Source organism: Lissotriton vulgaris, chromosome 8 (assembly GCF_964263255.1).
Source record: "Lissotriton vulgaris chromosome 8, aLisVul1.2, whole genome shotgun sequence".
Classification (NCBI taxonomy): Eukaryota; Metazoa; Chordata; class Amphibia; order Caudata; family Salamandridae; genus Lissotriton; species Lissotriton vulgaris.
This window is the reverse complement of record NC_141696.1, coordinates 232,965,558-232,989,599: the sequence shown is the minus strand read 5'-3', so window position 1 is coordinate 232,989,599 and position 24,042 is coordinate 232,965,558. Positions and strand designations below refer to the sequence as shown.

General features: G+C 43.0%; 1 protein-coding gene across 4 annotated transcripts in view; it reads right to left on the bottom strand.

Moving 5' to 3' along the window:
• Window positions 1-24,042, bottom strand: part of GRIK1 (glutamate ionotropic receptor kainate type subunit 1) — a 959,769-nt gene that overhangs the window by 561,301 nt on the left and 374,426 nt on the right. For all 4 annotated transcript variants that reach the window (XM_086934009.1, XM_086934011.1, XM_086934010.1 and 1 more), the window contains exon 3: window positions 6,846-7,103. In XM_086934009.1, the coding sequence (XP_086790135.1) occupies window positions 6,846-7,103 (258 nt within the window). The remainder of the gene's footprint in view (window positions 1-6,845; window positions 7,104-24,042) is intronic.

The window sequence follows — 24,042 nt, the reverse complement described above, 5'->3', positions numbered from 1 at the left end:
GTACATCAAATGCTACTAGTGGGCCTTCGGCACATGTTGAACCACCCACATGAGTAGGACTGTAAACCTGTCTCAGGCCTACCATTGGACTGTCTGTGAGTGCAGTTTTAAACTGCATTGTTGACCTGGTAAGTGCAACCACTTGCAAGACACAGTCCTTCTCTTTTATTACATGTTTGGCACTCCTAAGGTAGGCCCAAGGTACCCTCACATGTTGTAGTGTATGTGAAAGGTAGGACATGTACTGTTGTTTTTTACATGCCCTGATAGTGAAAATCTGACAATTTAGTTTTTCACTATTTCCAGGACTAGCGCTCCCATAGGTTATCATTGGAGATCCCTTGTAACATTTTACAAGGGTAACATTTAATTCAGAAGAGCTTGAGAAGTTCAGAATTTAAAAACACATCTTTTAGGAAATGTGGTTATTAAATTCTCTGTTTGAAAATGCCACTTTCCCAAAGTTTGCATTTTCCTGCTTTACCATCCTGTACCTCTGCCTGCCTGTGGAATCAACTTCTGGTTTAAACTGGAAGGTGGGTTGTTTGGCATTCACTCTCAGCAGTCACACAAAGATAGCTGAGGTGTAGCCTACATATCCTGATGGCCCATCAGCAGGACAAGTTGCAAATGTTCTGTTCTATATGTTCTATGTTTATATGTTAGTTGTATGTTCCACTTTGCACAAAAAGGGGAGAGGGTCTAAAACTATACTCTACCACCCCGAACCTCCGATAATTATCAGTTAAACACACTATGAGGGGTGGAGAGCACAAAACAACACGTATAATGAAACAGAAAAACTCATCTGTTTAGAAAAACTGCCCTCACTCACATACCGAAGTATGTGACATGCTTCATCATTGGGTCTGCTTACAATACGCCCTGGTGTAGCCACACTCAGGGCGGAGCATAAAAGAGGGGTAAAAATAATAAAACACACAAAGCAAAACGTAAGACCACAGGACTCAACACATAACATACAAAGTGATAGAACAGTGCATATCACCAAGTGACTGGAACTAGTGATGCGACATAAAGTGCAGATAATGAGGATGTGATTTAAAACTGGTTTGAGGATACCCACACAAACTTTATTCCAAGGTTCCCCCACCAGGATTAAAAAGAAGAAGGATGGGTAGTGTCTAGAAGAGAAAGTGAAATTTCTCAAAACACCCCTCCTGGTACTACTAGTGTCAACATGTTTCGACCGACTTACTGTGCCTACACAGGTCACCCCGGTCTTCTTCAGGACTGATGTCGCTCCCAGTACCTCTTATGGCCTCGCCGTATTTTGGTTGGTGTGCACAAAAAACACGAGCCGGTCTAACTAGATCCTGGCCCCTCTAGTCACATGTGGAAAGAACTCCCAATGTTGTAGGAGGACATAAACTATATAAGGAACACAAAAAACAGAAATAGTATAGTAATACTACACATCCCGGTGATTTCTTATCCCATCACCATGTCTTAAATCCACTGATTGTGTTCCCACTGTGGTCAAAGGTATGCTATTCAACCCTCTTGGTTCCTATACCTGGTGTGGAAAGTAGTCCCCTGGGTATAGGAACCCAAGCAAAGCGAACATGAATAAAATTAATATAGTGCTGCATATATACATGAGTCTCAATATCACCACATTCCATCTTCATAATTATTGCCAAATCCCCCTCACACTTCCGTCATCATGTTCATGTAATTGTGGGGAGGAGTGTCGCTGTTGTAGTAAATCAGTACTTTGTGCATGGTGACTTGTACCCACTCTGTACTCACCAAGTTTATATAGTATATAAACTAGAAATTATATCCGGCAGGAGGGTATCCCAGGAGCACAACCTATGTTAGAACAAGAGGAAAAGATGCAAAGTAAACTCTCCTCTCGTTAACATAGTCTAGGGCGTGCCCCTCCTTTTGACCGGCACTCTCCATATAGATCGTAATCGTTTTAAAAGGAGGGGGCCCTTCGGGTGTTAGTCGTCATCCCCTTCGAACCCACAGCCCTTTGCCACCTCCTTACTGTTCTGGAGGCTTGCCCTGTCTCCTCTGCTTGTTAACCGGATCACCGTGAAGACAACGCGCGATCCGTGTTGTTCGAATTTTAAAAGGAAAGCCCATCCCCCGTAAACATCACGTACGGCCCACGTGATCACTCTACCTGACGTGGGGCATCATGACGTTCATGACGTGCAGGGCGGAAGGAAGTCGAGGTGCTGGGAGGTGTAGTTTTTAGCCCAAGCAACTTGTGTGATAGCCATAATTGCTGGGCTTATCTTCGGCACAAATGGAATTGCACCATCCCCCCTAATGGCCTGCCCGGATAAATGCATGGTTAAAGGAGACTATTAATATTAGATTTCTTTTTTTTATATGTTTCTTGTCAACCCGGAGGGACCTGGGCTCTTATCTCGGACAACAGTTTAAGGTTAGTTTAACCAAGTGATTCTAGGAATAAAATGCAATGCAGGTGGGCTGTTGACGGATCCTAGTTTTACATGCCATATCAAAACAGCCCTAACCTTTATATTTTGGGTCTTGTTAATAACAGGTGTCATTTGCATATTCCAGAAGGGTACCCATCCACATTGATACTCCTTGGACCCTCCCACAAGTTACCTAAGAGAGATAGCATTTAGATAAATACACCTCGTGGACATTAGAGGGAACAAGGTCGCGATGGATAGAAAATCCAGAGGCTCGGTGGTGTATCAATGAATTATAATATCAGCGCCTTGTACCTCTATTGTCTCCCCACTGATTGCCATGGGATGTCATCATTCATCCCCACTATGTGGCTTCTCAGACGGTAGACTCATTTTTGCTCACGAAGCAATAAACTTCTCTGGTCATCCACCTGGTGCCTCCCTAGTGGTACCTTCTTGATTACTGTCCATTTTAAATCTTTGGTGGAGTGTCCCCACTCTAGAAAGTGTGCTGTGAGTTTAGTGTTGGATTTGCCGCACCTCACTGTGCTGCGATGCTCTGTAATTCTCATTCGCACCTTTCTGCTGGTCATTCCCATGTACATTTTGTTACAAGGACAGATAAGCAAGTAAATGACCCCTTAAGAATTACAATTTGTGTGGGATCTCTGTTCTCAAGCTGTGGGGAGTCCCAGGTTGATGGATTGGGTATTGCAGGTGAGGTGGCATACACTGCATGAGCCACACCGCGTGTGGCCCATTATTCTGGGCAAGCCTGCCGCAGAGTTAATACCACTCATCCCTGTCGTACCTCTAGGTCTTGTACGTACAAGTAAGTCTTTTAGATTTTGACTCCTTTTGAAGGAGAAGAGTGGTCTCTCTACGCTTATGTCTCCAGAGTTCAATATTTTCCAGTTTTGTAATACCATTCGTCGGATCTGTTGTGACGCTGTATTGAAAGTGGAAACGAAAACTGGTTTGTTCATCTGGGGTCTGATGGTTTTGGAGAGGAGGGAGTCGCGATTAGCATGCAATGCCCGTTTTCTTGCTTTTTTAATGATCTTGGGCGGGTATCCCCTCTGTTTCAGTTTCTGCGTGAGGATATCGGATTTCAGAATGAAGTCCGCTCTGTTCGAACAATTTCGGCGTATTCGGAAGAATTGTCCAACCGTCAAATTCTCCCGTAGGGATCATGGGTGGAAGCACCCGAAAGCCAGCAAGGCGTTTTTATCAGTGGGCTTATGAAACACCCTGGTTTTCAGTGCTCCCTCGCTAGGTTCTATCACCAGGTCCAGAAAAGGAAGACTAGTTTTAGTGACGGTCGAGGTGAAGTGGAGGAAAGGATTTTTGTCATTTAGCAACTCTAGAAAGAGGTCGACCAATCTTCTGTCGCCTCTCCAAATCACCAGGACGTCATCTATATAACGTCGCCATAGCCTCAGTTGAGAAACCCAAGGGCCATTAGTATCCAGAACTGTCACTTTTTCAAAGACCCCTACATATAACCCGGCCAAGCTCGGAGCAAACACACTCTCCATCGATGTTCCATGGGTTTGGAGGTACATCTTACCCTCAAATTCAAAACATTTTTTTGTGAGGGCTATCTCAGCTAGACGATTTTCTAAACAGATGAGTTTTTCTGTTTCATTATACGTGTTGTTTTGTGCTCTCCACCCCTCATAGTTTTATGTTCCAACAATGAAGAAAACGTACGTAACAACAAAAGCTCAAAAAATGGATAAAAAAAACGGGGGGCAAATATAAGTTGACCCACAGCTAATTATGTCAATGCCTACAAACACTTAACTGTAGTATGTCATGTGGGATGTTTATTGTGGATTTTTGTAACATGTAAATACCAATAATTATTATTATTTTTTTTTTTATAAAACCTGATTTTAAAGGACTTTTCAGTTAAATAGTTTATGTTGTAAGTGATACATCAATTCAAAGCAAACCAACAATTGGCTTTCATGATCCCTGCTTTGTATTTGTTGTCTAAACTTCAAATTGTATTATTTCAATGGATTTTCGATTTTTACTCTTTACACTACTTTGTCAAGAGACTGGATTATGCTCAATGTGTTTGAGTTTGTAAGGAGTCCTAGTAGATGCTTAAAATGAATGCCATTGTACTGAATACCCATTTGTATTGTTCCCTCCCCATAAGAAGCAAATAAATACGAAAATGTAGATTTCTGGTACTGGTGATACGTGGATCAATGGTAAGTCTGCTTAGTATTTAGCCACAGAAAAAGTAAAGGGGACAGACGAAACAGATTCGGAATGAAGAAACAAATTAACAGTGACTACTTCTAACATCACCAGGACTGTTTTTCTAGTTCAGGACTTTCACTTGACAAACTAAGGCATTCTGCCTGTTGCAGCCCTGATTTGTTTCAATTACATAAATACATTTTTTTAATGTTATCAGCTTCCCCATAATTATAATTATAATTATATAATTAAATATATCACAAAGAGATATCATATCTGTTTCTAAAATTCTTGGTCATTGCAGAGATTATGTGAACCCTTCTATGGTGACATTTTTTTTCTCAAATCTTCAATTCATACTTCCCTTTGAAGGTTGTGTTAGTTCTTAATTTCAGAAATTGCTGCATTCTTATTTGGCAGTCAGCTGTCCTAGCTTGGTAAAATTCAGGCATTAGGTTTCCAATAGGCAGACATCGGTCATTTTGTGAAGGGGCTAAATATTCTAGTGTATAACTTCAGAGAGGAGTTTGGGGAGAGACACCCACCAGATTAATTAATTCTAGTCTTGGAAGAGGCTCTGACATAAAATCCTTTTAGTATTTACAAAACCACACAAATATCGATTTAACATGGTTTTGTAAGAAAAAGACCACTGTGCTGCTCTGTATTTATTTTCATCAGGTAGGCATTCTATGGGAGGTATATGGGCGTTCCAATGCATCCACCCACGAATTTGGATGCATATCCATTTTTAGAAAGAGTTATAGACATGAGTTGATGCCAAAATGGTATGCCGGCCTAAGTTTCAATTACCATGGAGAAATATATTTATTCTCCTTGTTATTTGCATGTGTCTCCGCAGCACACATAAACATAGGAAATGGATAGTTTTGTGCAAGAAGGTTCCCCTTCTGGTACAAAAAACTATTTTGAACATAACACAGACAGCCTTGCACTATGGCGCAAGGGGGCCTGCCTTGGTGCTATGCAGCCCAAAGTGTGTCAGTCCATGGAGAGAGCAGAACTGAGCCATTTCTTTGAACATATGAAACAGTTCTGCACTCTTCAGGCAACATACAGCAGTAACTTTGCATTCTGCACTTTGTTGCGTCACTTCTTTGTAAATTACAACTTTACAAAAAAAAGTAGCAAGTCGGTACCCATAGAAGTGTTCCTTAAATGGATGCAAATGTACACTTTTTAGAATACAACAGTAGACATGGTAAGCTACTTTCCTTTACTCAGCCCACCAAATTTAGAGATGTCTGTCAGCCCGTCATGGAGGCTCCTATCAATCTAGGAAAAGTTTAGTGGACGACTCTGTCACACATGATGGCTGGCCATCAAACATTGCCCATTTCTTTTTCCAAAAAGAATTTCTTGCTGAAAAATAAAATTAAAAAAATAATAATAATGGCCCCTGCACCAGTTTCCTCCCAAAGTGTGAGGTCATTTTTATTTTTTTCTGTCCCTCACCACCAGGATATACCTCTGTTTGCGTAAAACTTGTGGTCTGCTCAACTCAAAATTGAGCGGACCTTGACTTTGGTGTACAGGGTACTCTCACCATTGAAACATAGTACTTGTCTGCCAAACTCTAAGCCAGCCCCAGAGGTCAACCTAATGCACATGAGCACTGACTTTGCTCTTAATGGGAACAGTCCATCCCAAACCTTGTTCACTTCACACATTCACCCTGTGGCCCATTACTTTATTAGATGGGAAACAGAGAATTTGTCTATAACACTCAAAGCAAAGTCTTTGATTGCAAGAGCACAAACATTTAAGATAAATGAAGAAAAAACTTCTAAACGTACATTGAGCATCTGATTAGTTGCAGTAGTTGGTATTCCTGACTTGTCTTTTTGATCACCTGGCATTGCCTCTGCTAACTCTTGTCTTAGCCCTCATGAAGGCAGTGGCTGGAGCTAAAAGTAAAGGCAGCTTCGAGAGCCCTGGTTATTGTTTCCATCCAATGGTATCCTAAGCCCTCATAAAAAACAAGATGCTGCTGAAGTGCAAACAGCGATTCAAGGTTGTCGAACCTGTGATGTCAGTGAGGTCAAAGTGAGTGTGATGTCACTCTGCTGTCATCAGTATTTTGGTGAATAGACACCCATGGATATAGGTGCCACCAGAAAGACATCAGAGTCCATCTTGTTAAATTTCAGTATGGCACACAAAACAGATAAATTCACAAATACACACCTGTGCTGTCTTCATACACCACTGTCACAATCTTCCAGCCGTAATGTAGAACCAGGTCTAAAACTGCTCTGCTGATGGCGGCGTAGTCTGGGTGGAGGTTGATGTAAAAGGTATCTTTGTTGTCCACTGATGGATGTTTCCAATGAGTCTGTATGTGAGGAACTTCCAGTGCATTAGAGATAGATTGCACAGCACTGACGGAGGAGCTATGCGAAGGGCCAAACAGTGCCGCCACACCAAGAGCAAGCTGGTCACACGCTGAAATACAGAGAACAAGAGAGAGAGAAAGTGAGTAAGAAAGAGTTAATAAACGAAATGGGGGAGAAAATCAGAGAGAAACAAAGAAAGGGAACCAGGGAAATACATAGACAGGGATTTAGGATGAGAGTGGTAGGAAAAGAAACTGGTATAAAGAATTGAGAAAATTTGAGAAATAATGCATGAGAATTAGCAAAATAGAGAGAGGATGGGCATTGAGAGTAGGAGGGAGAAAGTAGAAATGGAAAAGTGAGAGAAGTAAACGAAGAGACCAAGACATGGTGAAAGATATTTTAAGGGAGAGATAGAGAGAGCATAGACACTGAAATTAGCAATCAAGTGGCACGTTACAGATTCATAAAGGTTTTACATATTCACCCTGAAACTTATTTAATTCTATGCACAAATTGCAGAGACAGCTTTTTCAAATATACCAGACAGAGAGTCACATGATTATGAGCTGGAACCATTTCTGGGGACCTTTTTAGATTTTGTAGTTATAACCTACCTTTGAAGATATTTCATACAATATACAATGACAGCTCAAATGATACTATATTTGCAACACACAGGAACCTGTCTCCCTGGCTACACTGATCTTTCCTTACCCTCCGCCATTTTGTCACGATGTGAATAGTTTTTAGAGGACCACTTATGGTCCAGTTTAGATGCAATCCCTATTCACTGTGACAGCTGCTATTAATGTCTCTCTAGGGGGGTTGACTGAATGTGCAATCTCCCACAAATAGGTTAGTATTAGTGCTGGAGCGCAGATAGAGCATGTAAATGACCAGCATGGCCTTTGGTGAGAAGGTCCTAGTTTCCTAATGGAAAGCAATGGGGGGGGGGGCTGTGGAAAGTGAAGAGGGGCTCCTTTGTCTCCCATATTCTACAGATATTCATTGGTCCTGGGCTGAATGGGGCCCCCCTGACGGGTTGGTGACCACTGTGCCACAGGGGCTACAGCAGCTTGTGTGATGCCCCTGGAAGGCAGATGCACTCTGCCCAAACTGTTTCCTGGATGCATTAGCTGGCCTTGAGTGCAATGAGCACAGTGAAGAACTAGCAAACACCAGACCTGCCAACTCACATGGTGCAATAGTGTGGCACATGTTATCAGTCCCCTTCACACGCTCACCCAGTGAGAAGCCGATATTACACAGTGGCAGGGAAAACAAGCTGAAAACCCCTGTAAACAGTGGATCTTCTGCTCGTTCTCAGAGGCTTGAAGCACCGACGTCCATTAGGGGAGTGAAAACACCCCTGGACATCTGCACCAGACTCAGCAAGCTTTATTTCTTCTTGTTGGAGGAAGGGGCTTGAGGTCGGGCGGGGGGGGGTAAAAATGCCTCCTAGGTACTTCTTGGCATGAGACACCATCCCTCCACGGTCCGCCCCATCCTCACACAGTGAATCTTTGTTTAGGTGGCAGGTATGAAACACGTAACACTTTACAATGTTCACACCCTGCCCTTCATACAGTAGTCAGCCCTTGGTGTAGTGAGACACATTTATTCACGTAATCCTCAACAATGTTGGATGCAAGGGTTTGACCTTCAAGCATGTTAGCCATCTATCTACCCATATTCTCATGCAGACGTTTTGTTTTTGTAGGTAGGCGGCTGTCCTTTGCTGCTATTTAGAGGATATTTACCTGACTGATACCACTTACCAAATTACATCATTGTACCTGCTTGCCACTTCAAAAAAAAACAAAAAATTGAAAATTCTTTCAGCCAAAACGTTAGGCCTCCAAAATCAAAGACTTCTTTTGTCCTGAGTATGTCAATACCACTTATTATAATGACTTTGACACTCTGCGTGCGAACTTGCAGAAACCCGTGCGAACACAATGTGCCCAGTAGGGTATGTGCCTCTTGTGTGAATAAAAGGTCAGAGAAAGATCAGTTCAGCAGATGAAGAGAAAGAAGCTCCTGGTCACATGAACAGCACGGGTATTGCGCTCGTGAATGTCAAGGATGCAAAGCCTATCCAGCATCACAGCTGATTTTCAACGGTAGATTTGGGAAGAAGGCACACCTGTCCAGCCTCGACGACGCTCACGATTGTTTTTGGGCTAATGAATGAGTCACTGAATTTGAGCATCAACTAGTTCGAGAGACCATGTGTGTGTTATTACTATGCAATCGCCCCGAAGGGCGCAGGGGTCCCTTGAGTGAGCCTACTCATGCAACTATTTTACAATGGCGCCAGCAAGCTGCCAGCGCCGTTGTAAAATAGTTACAAAGTTAGCTTGCACAGGAAGCACTTAGATAAAATAAAGCAGCACCTGCTTCGTTTTATCTAGTGGTTCCTGTGCAAGCTAACTTTGTAACTATTTTACAACGGCGCTGGCAGCTTGCTGGTGCCATTGTAAAACAGTTGCATGAGTGGGGGTTCAACTTTTGAACCCGTTACGTTCGCTGATTTTTTTTTGCGGATTTTGCGGGAAATCCGCAAAATTCGCGGATTGCGGATTTCCCAAAAATCCGCTAAATCCGCGAGCGTAACGGATTTCCCGCTCACCCCTAATGCTCATACCAGATATCCCATCTCACAGATTGCAGCGTACAATGCATTGATCACACACAGACAATTATCAGAGAACACTGGCATCCACCTGTTCTCCTAGTGTTGAACACTCCAGTACACCAAATTGTTACATTCATTTGAGCTCCTCACCTGGCACTCTGTCTTGCTTGCTTGATATACATATTTACAACAAGGGGTGGTGAGGGACAGAGTCTCTGAATGAAACAGAATACTCTCACCCAGTCAAGAGATCAGGGCTAGATCCAACACCGTTTTTTAGCTCACTGCACCATCCCAGTTTCAGAACCTGGCTGTATGCAAATTAGTCTGTTCCTGTCCCAGTGCATGATGGGAACAGGGCAAACCAAACTACAAAAGCCAATTCTTACACTGGGAAGGAAACAAGCTACCGGGGACCGGTTTCTGGCATTTCAGCCGTCTTCGGCCCGGCTTGCTTGAATCCTGATGGTGCAATGAGCAAGGGACTCACATCTGAGTATACCCTTCCACGCTTAGGGTGGACAAAAATATTTACAACAAGGGGTGGTGAGGGACAGAGTCTCTGAATGAAACAGAATACTCTCACCCAGTCAAGAGATCAGGGCTAGATCCAACACCGTTTTTTAGCTCACTGCACCATCCCAGTTTCAGAACCTGGCTGTATGCAAATTAGTCTGTTCCTGTCCCAGTGCATGATGGGAACAGGGCAAACCAAACTACAAAAGCCAATTCTTACACTGGGAAGGAAACAAGCTACCGGGGACCGGTTTCTGGCATTTCAGCCGTCTTCGGCCCGGCTTGCTTGAATCCTGATGGTGCAATGAGCAAGGGACTCACATCTGAGTATACCCTTCCACGCTTAGGGTGGACAAAAATATTTACAACAAGGGGTGGTGAGGGACAGAGTCTCTGAATGAAACAGAATACTCTCACCCAGTCAAGAGATCAGGGCTAGATCCAACACCGTTTTTTAGCTCACTGCACCATCCCAGTTTCAGAACCTGGCTGTATGCAAATTAGTCTGTTCCTGTCCCAGTGCATGATGGGAACAGGGCAAACCAAACTACAAAAGCCAATTCTTACACTGGGAAGGAAACAAGCTACCGGGGACCGGTTTCTGGCATTTCAGCCGTCTTCGGCCCGGCTTGCTTGAATCCTGATGGTGCAATGAGCAAGGGACTCACATCTGAGTATACCCTTCCACGCTTAGGGTGGACAAAAATATTTACAACAAGGGGTGGTGAGGGACAGAGTCTCTGAATGAAACAGAATACTCTCACCCAGTCAAGAGATCAGGGCTAGATCCAACACCGTTTTTTAGCTCACTGCACCATCCCAGTTTCAGAACCTGGCTGTATGCAAATTAGTCTGTTCCTGTCCCAGTGCATGATGGGAACAGGGCAAACCAAACTACAAAAGCTAATTCTTACACTGGGAAGGAAACAAGCTACCGGGGACCGGTTTCTGGCATTTCAGCCGTCTTCGGCCCGGCTTGCTTGAATCCTGATGGTGCAATGAGCAAGGGACTCACATCTGAGTATACCCTTCCACGCTTAGGGTGGACAAAAATATTTACAACAAGGGGTGGTGAGGGACAGAGTCTCTGAATGAAACAGAATACTCTCACCCAGTCAAGAGATCAGGGCTAGATCCAACACCGTTTTTTAGCTCACTGCACCATCCCAGTTTCAGAACCTGGCTGTATGCAAATTAGTCTGTTCCTGTCCCAGTGCATGATGGGAACAGGGCAAACCAAACTACAAAAGCCAATTCTTACACTGGGAAGGAAACAAGCTACCGGGGACCGGTTTCTGGCATTTCAGCCGTCTTCGGCCCGGCTTGCTTGAATCCTGATGGTGCAATGAGCAAGGGACTCACATCTGAGTATACCCTTCCACGCTTAGGGTGGACAAAAATATTTACAACAAGGGGTGGTGAGGGACAGAGTCTCTGAATGAAACAGAATACTCTCACCCAGTCAAGAGATCAGGGCTAGATCCAACACCGTTTTTTAGCTCACTGCACCATCCCAGTTTCAGAACCTGGCTGTATGCAAATTAGTCTGTTCCTGTCCCAGTGCATGATGGGAACAGGGCAAACCAAACTACAAAAGCCAATTCTTACACTGGGAAGGAAACAAGCTACCGGGGACCGGTTTCTGGCATTTCAGCCGTCTTCGGCCCGGCTTGCTTGAATCCTGATGGTGCAATGAGCAAGGGACTCACATCTGAGTATACCCTTCCACGCTTAGGGTGGACAAAAATATTTACAACAAGGGGTGGTGAGGGACAGAGTCTCTGAATGAAACAGAATACTCTCACCCAGTCAAGAGATCAGGGCTAGATCCAACACCGTTTTTTAGCTCACTGCACCATCCCAGTTTCAGAACCTGGCTGTATGCAAATTAGTCTGTTCCTGTCCCAGTGCATGATGGGAACAGGGCAAACCAAACTACAAAAGCCAATTCTTACACTGGGAAGGAAACAAGCTACCGGGGACCGGTTTCTGGCATTTCAGCCGTCTTCGGCCCGGCTTGCTTGAATCCTGATGGTGCAATGAGCAAGGGACTCACATCTGAGTATACCCTTCCACGCTTAGGGTGGACAAAAATATTTACAACAAGGGGTGGTGAGGGACAGAGTCTCTGAATGAAACAGAATACTCTCACCCAGTCAAGAGATCAGGGCTAGATCCAACACCGTTTTTTAGCTCACTGCACCATCCCAGTTTCAGAACCTGGCTGTATGCAAATTAGTCTGTTCCTGTCCCAGTGCATGATGGGAACAGGGCAAACCAAACTACAAAAGCCAATTCTTACACTGGGAAGGAAACAAGCTACCGGGGACCGGTTTCTGGCATTTCAGCCGTCTTCGGCCCGGCTTGCTTGAATCCTGATGGTGCAATGAGCAAGGGACTCACATCTGAGTATACCCTTCCACGCTTAGGGTGGACAAAAATATTTACAACAAGGGGTGGTGGGGGACAGAGTCTCTGAATGAAACAGAATACTCTCACCCAGTCAAGAGATCAGGGCTAGATCCAACACCGTTTTTTAGCTCACTGCACCATCCCAGTTTCAGAACCTGGCTGTATGCAAATTAGTCTGTTCCTGTCCCAGTGCATGATGGGAACAGGGCAAACCAAACTACAAAAGCCAATTCTTACACTGGGAAGGAAACAAGCTACCGGGGACCGGTTTCTGGCATTTCAGCCGTCTTCGGCCCGGCTTGCTTGAATCCTGATGGTGCAATGAGCAAGGGACTCACATCTGAGTATACCCTTCCACGCTTAGGGTGGACAAAAATATTTACAACAAGGGGTGGTGAGGGACAGAGTCTCTGAATGAAACAGAATACTCTCACCCAGTCAAGAGATCAGGGCTAGATCCAACACCGTTTTTTAGCTCACTGCACCATCCCAGTTTCAGAACCTGGCTGTATGCAAATTAGTCTGTTCCTGTCCCAGTGCATGATGGGAACAGGGCAAACCAAACTACAAAAGCCAATTCTTACACTGGGAAGGAAACAAGCTTGGCTCCTTTCTGGTAAAGAATTGGCTTGGTAGTTTAGTCTGCCCTGTTCCCATGATGCACTGGGCCAGGGACAGACTGATTTGCATATAGCCAGGTTCTGAGCTGGGATGGGGCAGTGAGATAAATAACGGTGATGGATCAAGCCCTGATCTTTGGACTGGGTAAGAGTGGTCTGCTCAATTCAGACACTCTGTTCATCACCACCCCCTTTTGTAAATCGATTTTGGCCACTATAGGTGTGGCAGGGTATACTCAGACATGAGTCCCTTTCTCACTGCTCCATCAGGATTCAAGCAAGCCGGGCCGAAGAGGCTGAAATGCCAGAAACCGGTCCCCGGTAGCTTGGCTCCTTTCTGGTAAAGAATTGGCTTGGTAGTTTAGTCTGCCCTGTTCCCATGATGCACTGGGCCAGGGACAGACTGATTTGCATATAGCCAGGTTCTGAGCTGGGATGGGGCAGTGAGATAAATAACGGTGATGGATCAAGCCCTGATCTTTGGACTGGGTAAGAGTGGTCTGCTCAATTCAGACACTCTGTTCATCACCACCCCCTTTTGTAAATCGATTTTGGCCACTATAGGTGTGGCAGGGTATACTCAGACATGAGTCCCTTTCTCACTGCTCCATCAGGATTCAAGCAAGCCGGGCCGAAGAGGCTGAAATGCCAGAAACCGGTCCCCGGTAGCTTGGCTCCTTTCTGGTAAAGAATTGGCTTGGTAGTTTAGTCTGCCCTGTTCCCATGATGCACTGGGCCAGGGACAGACTGATTTGCATATAGCCAGGTTCTGAGCTGGGATGGGGCAGTGAGATAAATAACGGTGATGGATCAAGCCCTGATCTTTGGACTGGGTAAGAGTGGTCTGCTCAATTCAGACACTCTGTTCATCACCACCCCCTTTTGTAAATCGATTTTGGCCACTATAGGTGTGGCAGGGTATACTCAGACATGAGTCCCTTTCTCACTGCTCCATCAGGATTCAAGCAAGCCGGGCCGAAGAGGCTGAAATGCCAGAAACCGGTCCCCGGTAGCTTGGCTCCTTTCTGGTAAAGAATTGGCTTGGTAGTTTAGTCTGCCCTGTTCCCATGATGCACTGGGCCAGGGACAGACTGATTTGCATATAGCCAGGTTCTGAGCTGGGATGGGGCAGTGAGATAAATAACGGTGATGGATCAAGCCCTGATCTTTGGACTGGGTAAGAGTGGTCTGCTCAATTCAGACACTTTGTTCATCACCACCCCCTTTTGTAAATCGATTTTGGCCACTATAGGTGTGGCAGGGTATACTCAGACATGAGTCCCTTTCTCACTGCTCCATCAGGATTCAAGCAAGCCGGGCCGAAGAGGCTGAAATGCCAGAAACCGGTCCCCGGTAGCTTGGCTCCTTTCTGGTAAAGAATTGGCTTGGTAGTTTAGTCTGCCCTGTTCCCATGATGCACTGGGCCAGGGACAGACTGATTTGCATATAGCCAGGTTCTGAGCTGGGATGGGGCAGTGAGATAAATAACGGTGATGGATCAAGCCCTGATCTTTGGACTGGGTAAGAGTGGTCTGCTCAATTCAGACACTCTGTTCATCACCACCCCCTTTTGTAAATCGATTTTGGCCACTATAGGTGTGGCAGGGTATACTCAGACATGAGTCCCTTTCTCACTGCTCCATCAGGATTCAAGCAAGCCGGGCCGAAGAGGCTGAAATGCCAGAAACCGGTCCCCGGTAGCTTGGCTCCTTTCTGGTAAAGAATTGGCTTGGTAGTTTAGTCTGCCCTGTTCCCATGATGCACTGGGCCAGGGACAGACTGATTTGCATATAGCCAGGTTCTGAGCTGGGATGGGGCAGTGAGATAAATAACGGTGATGGATCAAGCCCTGATCTTTGGACTGGGTAAGAGTGGTCTGCTCAATTCAGACACTCTGTTCATCACCACCCCCTTTTGTAAATCGATTTTGGCCACTATAGGTGTGGCAGGGTATACTCAGACATGAGTCCCTTTCTCACTGCTCCATCAGGATTCAAGCAAGCCGGGCCGAAGAGGCTGAAATGCCAGAAACCGGTCCCCGGTAGCTTGGCTCCTTTCTGGTAAAGAATTGGCTTGGTAGTTTAGTCTGCCCTGTTCCCATGATGCACTGGGCCAGGGACAGACTGATTTGCATATAGCCAGGTTCTGAGCTGGGATGGGGCAGTGAGATAAATAACGGTGATGGATCAAGCCCTGATCTTTGGACTGGGTAAGAGTGGTCTGCTCAATTCAGACACTCTGTTCATCACCACCCCCTTTTGTAAATCGATTTTGGCCACTATAGGTGTGGCAGGGTATACTCAGACATGAGTCCCTTTCTCACTGCTCCATCAGGATTCAAGCAAGCCGGGCCGAAGAGGCTGAAATGCCAGAAACCGGTCCCCGGTAGCTTGGCTCCTTTCTGGTAAAGAATTGGCTTGGTAGTTTAGTCTGCCCTGTTCCCATGATGCACTGGGCCAGGGACAGACTGATTTGCATATAGCCAGGTTCTGAGCTGGGATGGGGCAGTGAGATAAATAACGGTGATGGATCAAGCCCTGATCTTTGGACTGGGTAAGAGTGGTCTGCTCAATTCAGACACTTTGTTCATCACCACCCCCTTTTGTAAATCGATTTTGGCCACTATAGGTGTGGCAGGGTATACTCAGACATGAGTCCCTTTCTCACTGCTCCATCAGGATTCAAGCAAGCCGGGCCGAAGAGGCTGAAATGCCAGAAACCGGTCCCCGGTAGCTTGGCTCCTTTCTGGTAAAGAATTGGCTTGGTAGTTTAGTCTGCCCTGTTCCCATGATGCACTGGGCCAGGGACAGACTGATTTGCATATAGCCAGGTTCTGAGCTGGGATGGGGCAGTGAGATAAATAACGGTGATGGATCAAGCCCTGATCTTTGGACTGGGTAAGAGTGGTCTGCTCAATTCAGACACTCTGTTCATCACCACCCCCTTTTGTAAATCGATTTTGGCCACTATAGGTGTGGCAGGGTATACTCAGACATGAGTCCCTTTCTCACTGCTCCATCAGGATTCAAGCAAGCCGGGCCGAAGAGGCTGAAATGCCAGAAACCGGTCCCCGGTAGCTTGGCTCCTTTCTGGTAAAGAATTGGCTTGGTAGTTTAGTCTGCCCTGTTCCCATGATGCACTGGGCCAGGGACAGACTGATTTGCATATAGCCAGGTTCTGAGCTGGGATGGGGCAGTGAGATAAATAACGGTGATGGATCAAGCCCTGATCTTTGGACTGGGTAAGAGTGGTCTGCTCAATTCAGACACTCTGTTCATCACCACCCCCTTTTGTAAATCGATTTTGGCCACTATAGGTGTGGCAGGGTATACTCAGACATGAGTCCCTTTCTCACTGCTCCATCAGGATTCAAGCAAGCCGGGCCGAAGAGGCTGAAATGCCAGAAACCGGTCCCCGGTAGCTTGGCTCCTTTCTGGTAAAGAATTGGCTTGGTAGTTTAGTCTGCCCTGTTCCCATGATGCACTGGGCCAGGGACAGACTGATTTGCATATAGCCAGGTTCTGAGCTGGGATGGGGCAGTGAGATAAATAACGGTGATGGATCAAGCCCTGATCTTTGGACTGGGTAAGAGTGGTCTGCTCAATTCAGACACTCTGTTCATCACCACCCCCTTTTGTAAATCGTGCTTGATATACAAGCCCCCTGACCCAAAGACCCATTTCCAGCGTTATCTAACCTGCATTTAAAAAACAACTTGGAGATTTCTACCTCACCTGGAAATATTATTCTGACTGGCATATCAATGACTTGCATTGGTTAATATTAGCGAAAGAAACTGAGTTTCCTTGAGGAAGCTGATGGAAATTCTGATAGTTCAAAAGAAAAGTTGGTTCTGTTGGGTACGAACAACACTTATTTTCAACGTTATTATTTGATTTTTGCATGGTCTTGTAAACCAAAATACAATACCACCTGAATAACTGGTACCCCCTCTGAAAGAAAAAGGGCAACTTCTTACAATCAATGAAAGAATAGCCTACAAGTGACTCTATATTCTCTTTATATTAAATGAATCACACTCTTATCAAGATGAATATGTGCACGACAGTCCTAGATTCCAAGTGCAAGAGTATCACCTGAAGTCGCGGTAAAATCGTCTATTCGGCAATGTGTGATAACACTGTCTCTGTTCAGTCCGGCACAGTGGCTTCGTAAAACTGCTAACAACCGGCTGGTTGTGACTTCCGACGTAACCGCTCGAATCAGTCAGTTCCCTGAAAACGCGTTGACGCGGGATTTATGTGTCCGACACTTGATAAAGACCCGCCGCGACCAACAAGTTGGCGCTTGGGCCAAAACGTCGACACTTCCTACAGGCCCCTTAACTCTAGAACTACAATGAAATAAAAGAAATTAAAAGGGTTCAAGAAGTTTACACCAGTGGATGGCCTTTGCAAAACAAGATTTTTTGTAAATTGTTGTATATATGTATAGATTGTCTAATTGAATGCAATTGATTGTGTATATATTGTCTTTTGTATTATTGTTTTGTTCTGTAATTACTATTAATTGTTTTCACTCCATTTTGCACTATATTGGAGATATTGACAGTCTTTGTACAGACAAAATTATTTTGTAAGAGTATGATTCATTTAATATAAAGAGAATATAGAGTCACTTGTAGGCTATTCTTTCATTGATTGTAAGAAGTTGCCCTTTTTCTTTCAGAGGGGGTACCAGTTATTCAGGTGGTATTGTATTTTGGTTTACAAGACCACGAAAAAATAAAACAATAACGTTGAAAATAAGTGTTGTTCGTACCCAACAGAACCAACTTTTCTTTTGAACTATCAATCACCCAGGTTCTGACTGACACAGGGTCAACCCCGTTTTTGTTTATAGATGGAAATTCTGAAGCCGCCGAAGAGTCTCCTAAATACTGCCTGTGCTAATGCAATCAGGGCGTGAGGCAAGGGAGTGTGCTAGCCTCAACCTTATTTCTTTTATACAATAATGATTTAGGGTTCCAGCTTAGTTTGTGTGAGAATAAAGCCCCTAGTATAACTAAAGGGAAGACCCAGGCCCTTATGTTTTACAGATGATACTCTTTTGATTTCTAAATCTCCGAAGGTGATACAGAAGATACTGAATCCATTTGGAATCTTCTGCAAACAGAGGGGCCTTGAGATGGATCTCAGTAAAACTAAATACAGGATTTTCAACCCCTGCTCGGTGGCTCGTTCCCATCTGACTTTAAATGGTGTCACCCTGGAAAGAGTCCACATATTTTTTTCTCTAGGGGTCACTCTCAAGGAGCAGTTTGACTGGGTACCCCACATCAAAAAGTGTAGGTTCATGCTGGAGCAATATACAGGGGGTTCTGTAAAGTCCCAACAAGGTTCTTCATTTCGTCCTGTATGCCTAGCCCTCCAAATTTATAATCTTCAAGCCTTTAGGGGGACCCTCTATAGTGGAGGGTATACAGACAAAATATCGACTCCAAAATATCGACTGGACATAATATCGAGTTTTAAATATAGACTGGACAAAATATCGACTGGACATAATATCGACTACAAAAATATCGTTTTTCAGGTAAGTGAAGTAATATCGACTGTATAAAATATAGATAGCAAAAATATCGAATTTTTAATAATATATAATATTTCATAGTGTATTTTTATGTAATAATATGTGTGAAAAGTGTGTATTAATGTTATAAAATATTTTATTAAATGAATTTTGTTTTTATAATATTTGCGTAATGTAATTCTGTAGCGGGTTGTGGGTTTATAGGGGAATAGGGTGAGAAGTAATTTAATAATAATTAATTAATTAATATATGTTTGTTAATATTTTTAATTAATAATTAATTGATAACTAATTAATATTAATTAGTTAATTAATTAATATAATTTTGAACATATTTTGTATTAGTAATTAATTGGTAATTAATTAATTGTAATTAGTTAATTACATTAATTAGAGTAAATTTTTAATATATATAATTTTGTGTTATTTTTAAGTAATTAATTGGGAAAAAATAATATTAATTATTAAAATAGTTACAGCTAATGTGCTAATATATTTACTTTATTGTTATTGTTAATTAATAATTAATTGGTAATTAAATAATATTGATAAATTTTGGGTAAAGGAGCATTTTTAGGGTTCAGGGTCAGTTTTCAGTTTTAGGGTAAAGGGGTATTTTTGGGGTTCAGGGTCAGTTTTCAGTTTTTGGGTAAAGGGGCATTTTTAGGGTTCAGGGTCAGTTTTCAGTTTAAGGGTAAAGGGGTATTTTTAGGGTTCAGGGTCAGTTTTCAGTTCATGGGTAAAGGGGTATTTTTAGGGTTCAGGGTCAGTTTTCAGTTCATGGGTAAAGGGGTATTTTTAGGGTTCAGGGTCAGTTTTCAGTTCTTGGGTAAAGGGGTATTTTTAGGGTTCAGGGTCAGTTTTCAGTTCATGGGTAAAGGGGTATTTTTAGGGTTCAGGGTCAGTTTTCAGTTCTTGGGTAAAGGGGTATTTTTAGGGTTCAGGGTCAGTTTTCAGTTTTTGGGTAAAGGGGCATTTTTAGGGTTCAGGGTCAGTTTTCAGTTTTTGGGTAAAGGGGTATTTTTAGGGTTCAGGGTCAGTTTTGGGTTTTTGGGTAAAGGGGTATTTTTAGGGTTCAGGGTCAACAAATAAGATTGTAAAAAATTATTTTTATTATTTTCATTTATTATTTAATTATTATAATTTAATTTAAGTATTTTTAAGTATATTTTAGTAATTAAAATTTAATATTAATTTAATTTAACACTGTTTTTAATAAAGTCGATATTTTTTACATCTATATTATTGTTAACGATATTTTGTACTCGATATTTTTGTACTTACCTGTTTGTAGATACAAACTCGATATTTTGACTGTCGATATTTTGTCAACGATATTTTGGCAAGTCGATATTTTGTCCCTCGATATTATTTCAGTGATCCATGGTGGAGAAATCTGGGGCCATAAGGATTTAAGCACCCTGGAGATAATCAAAATTCATTTTTGCGACTCCTTATTAACCTTCCCATCATTACCTCCCTCATTCACCTACGGCTTGTGTTGGGCATCAGATCTCTTTCTGATAAGATGGGCCTTAAACTGATGTTATATTGGTGTAGGGTTTGGGCGACCCCAGAACTACTGCCACACCAAAAGAGTCTGGAGGATGCTCTGGGGCTAGCTGGTGCTTCTAAGATCCTGAGACTCAGGGTTGTAAAATGCCGATTGATCGAGAAGATAGGGTGTGGGAACCTCTGATCCAAACGCAGAAGCCACTGGGGTCTTTAGAGGAACACTAAAGGAGATATACTGGTGCTATATTGAGGATATGATTTTAAAGCATGCTAGGGTCGGTTGCCTCACAGCTTCCTTCCTTGAGTTCAAAGATGATTAACTCATAGAAGGATATTTGGATGAGATTAACATCCTGTAGCCAAAACATTTCAAAAGATTTCAGATAGGGACCATGCCACTCTGTGATTGAATCCAAAGAAAATTTTATAATTTATTGTCCAATTTACCATGGATACAGAAGGAAGTGGATTCTACCGTCATGCTGTAACCTGGGAATTAGGGACTGTTGAACACTGATTAGGATCCTGAGAAGTGATGCCAGTCAATTTATTTTATTTGCCATCTCATGTTATTTGTTGCAAATGTGGAGGATCAGGCAAAAAACTTTAGCCATCTGAAGGGTTAGCCAAGGGCTTCCCCTTTTGTCTGCGTTTGTTTTTAGATTTGCAAACTTGATGTAATGAGGCTAGCAACTTTTGTAGAGGTGTTCTACTCATCACTAAGGAATATAGCTGGACTATGTTAATTGCACTGTAATTGAATGAATTTTAGTACATTTTAATAATTTCATCTCACTTGTTTGAATATTTTTTTAATTATTGAATATTCAGACTTTTTTCTCTTTCTTCTTTATTTTATATGCTTTTAGGGTGGTAATGCCGAACAAAGATCTATGAACTGGAATTGAAATTGTCTTGCACAATTCACAAGCCATCGTGGCTGAACTTTTAAATCCCCAAATCGTAGCAAAGAACTGGAAGTTGTTATGGAGTGGTTTGCAAGCACTTTAAAATGCATTAATAAGGATTTCGCCTTTGTCTTGGGCCAGAGCCTTGGTGGAAAGGCCTGGGTGTAATTCCCTTAGGGGTTTCCTACTTTGTTTTTCCCATGTAAAACAGAGGGGCATATTACCAAGCAATAGCGATAATTATCGCTATTACTTGGTTAGCGGGAAAAAAATATCGCCGAGCACGGAGGATTTTTACAGCTGAGATACCTTGAAATTATCAAGGTTTATCTCAAAAGCGGTAAAAATCCTGCGAAATGCATGAATATCGCTGAAAAATCAGCGATATTCATGCATTATCGTGACAATGCTCTTAGCCATGTTATCCACCTTCCATTGGATAACATGGCTAAGAACTGCTTTTAGCAGGCGTTAGCTTTTGGAGATATTCGCGCTTAGCGCAAATATTTCCAAAAGTTGTTAATAGGAGTTAGAGATGTTAGCGACTGTTTTCAGTCGCTAACATCTTGGCACGCCCACTTTGCATGTCATTAGCGATAATTATCGCTGACATGCAAAGTGGGCCCCTAAATGCCCGCTATCGCCTACAAGCTGTCGCTAACTGGTGTTAGCGACAGCTTGGTAATAGGGCGATAAAATTATCGCCGCATTAGCGGGAAAAAGTCCCGCGAATGCGGCGATAATGCCCTTGGTAATATGCCCCTTAGCTCCTTGAGCAGGAAGAGGCAATAGGTAGGAACTGATCAGGACATGCTAACACTCCTCTCTAGCTTCCGCTCAATAGGATAGGGAGAGCTGGATGCACAAGAGGATCAGAAGAAAGAAGGTTCTGAAACCAATCATCTCATACCTTCCCTCACACACACACACACACATACGTAACTCTTAGAGCTTGAAACCTAAAAGGAGACATACAGTCAGAACAGTGCAGCAGAGGAAATACATATGATAATTTGAAGACAGGGGAATACTGCCACCATTTCAGCTACCCTCTAACTAGCTCTGGTGAAACATAACCCAAAGAGTGAGGCTGCAATAAAATGGCTAAGCAGGGGAGGAAAATGTCTCAAGTAATATAAAAAAAAACACTAAAAGTTATCACTCATCCCTCTAAATAAATCAGTGCCGCATATTTTTCCAAACAAGTTAAAAAGTGTACTGCAATCAGTAGATGAAATGACTATAGTATTTGATGCAATTTAGCAATTTGTTTCTCTTGAGGGTGGTTGTATTTCCATTGTTAAATTTGGAAAACCTTATGTACCTGACATGTATCTAGCCATTTGGGAAGTCCAGGCATTAATAAAAAAGAGAAGCTTATAGAACATATGCAAACATGTTACTACCTAAGTAATATAGTACATGCAAGAACTGCATTACCTTTGCAACCAATCATTTGTTTGTGCTCCTAGTGTGTTCTATTAACCAGCTGGCCACAAGGTATTTGAAGCAGGGGATAACCTGAAAAAGCCAACAAGAATTGCCTGCGCTCGCTCCTCCTTGAACTGACCTGATCTACCTTGAACCGTCTTTCGTCTGAAAACTATATTGAAGTTTAAGAACCCGACTTAACGATATTACAAGTGTCAGCCTATATGGGCTGCACTGAAATTGCTTCCCTCTAGAAGAGAGGCCTAGTAACCACAACGCAGAATTTCCTTTGTGAAACAAATGTGCATGAAGTCCTTGCTCGTTTATGAGCAGCATTAAAACGTAATTGTAATAAGATAGAGTTATCAATTGCTGTTCCCCTCCACTTGATATGAATACTTGTATTCCCTAAATCTTCTCTTTTCCTCCTTTACTCCGCCCACTCTCCTCTCACACACCACCTCATCCATAAGTTTACACATACATTAACAACCTGCTCAGAGAAGGGGGTAAATGTGTGAGTGAAACCCAATGGAATGACAAATTCTATGTGGTTTTATGACCAGACAAATCAGTCCCACAAGGTAAACACCAATTCCAGGAAATTTAACTCATAACTGCACGCTACTGCGTTGATTTTACCAGGTGGTAGTGTGCAATTTTAAGGTGACTCCAGTACTTGCCAAACATTACAAGTTGCGTAATAATTTGTTTTCTTTCCACCATAAGGATAATAATACTTGTATGCACTGAACACATGTTTTGCAGCAAGGAGACAATAGCAGCAGGGTTAAAAGGGTTAATTGAAGACTGACTCCATGTACCATAAGGAATCCTGTACGGTATATGTGTTTGCCAGCTAAGGCAGAGCTCTGTGACCTTCTAATGCCAAATCACTTTTTGCATTGGCTCTTTTTTTTATCACATTTTTGACTTCTACTGTCTTGCTCATTTTTTTTTATACATGATCTCTGCTTTGGAAAATCTTTTATAATAAGGTAAAAATATACACAAAATGGAAAGTACTTTGACAAGTTCTAACAATGAACTCATGTCCAATCCAGTTTTGTTTGAGATTGAAGGGTTTCTACTCTTGAAACCTGGGTTGGACCTGCAATGCACACCGAAAATATTCACCACAATAGGAAAAATCCCAGGTATCATACCACCTCCTCCCCACGTTATTACGACCTTCCTTGTTCCAATACCTTTTAGAAACCACCCCCTGGTTTCTGTTCCAAACAGTCAATCAATTAATCAGGGGGTACCCAGGTGCTTGCAGGTCCTGGAGACTTATTCTAACTACCTGGTTTTGATGGTCGTTTGGAATTCCGGGGATGAGGTGATAGTTCACAGTTGCGTACGTAGGCTGGTCCAGATTTTTGCTGTAATGTGGGACAAGGAGCATCCTCCACTTCTGCTTTGATAGATGCAGGGAGTATGGTCAAGTGA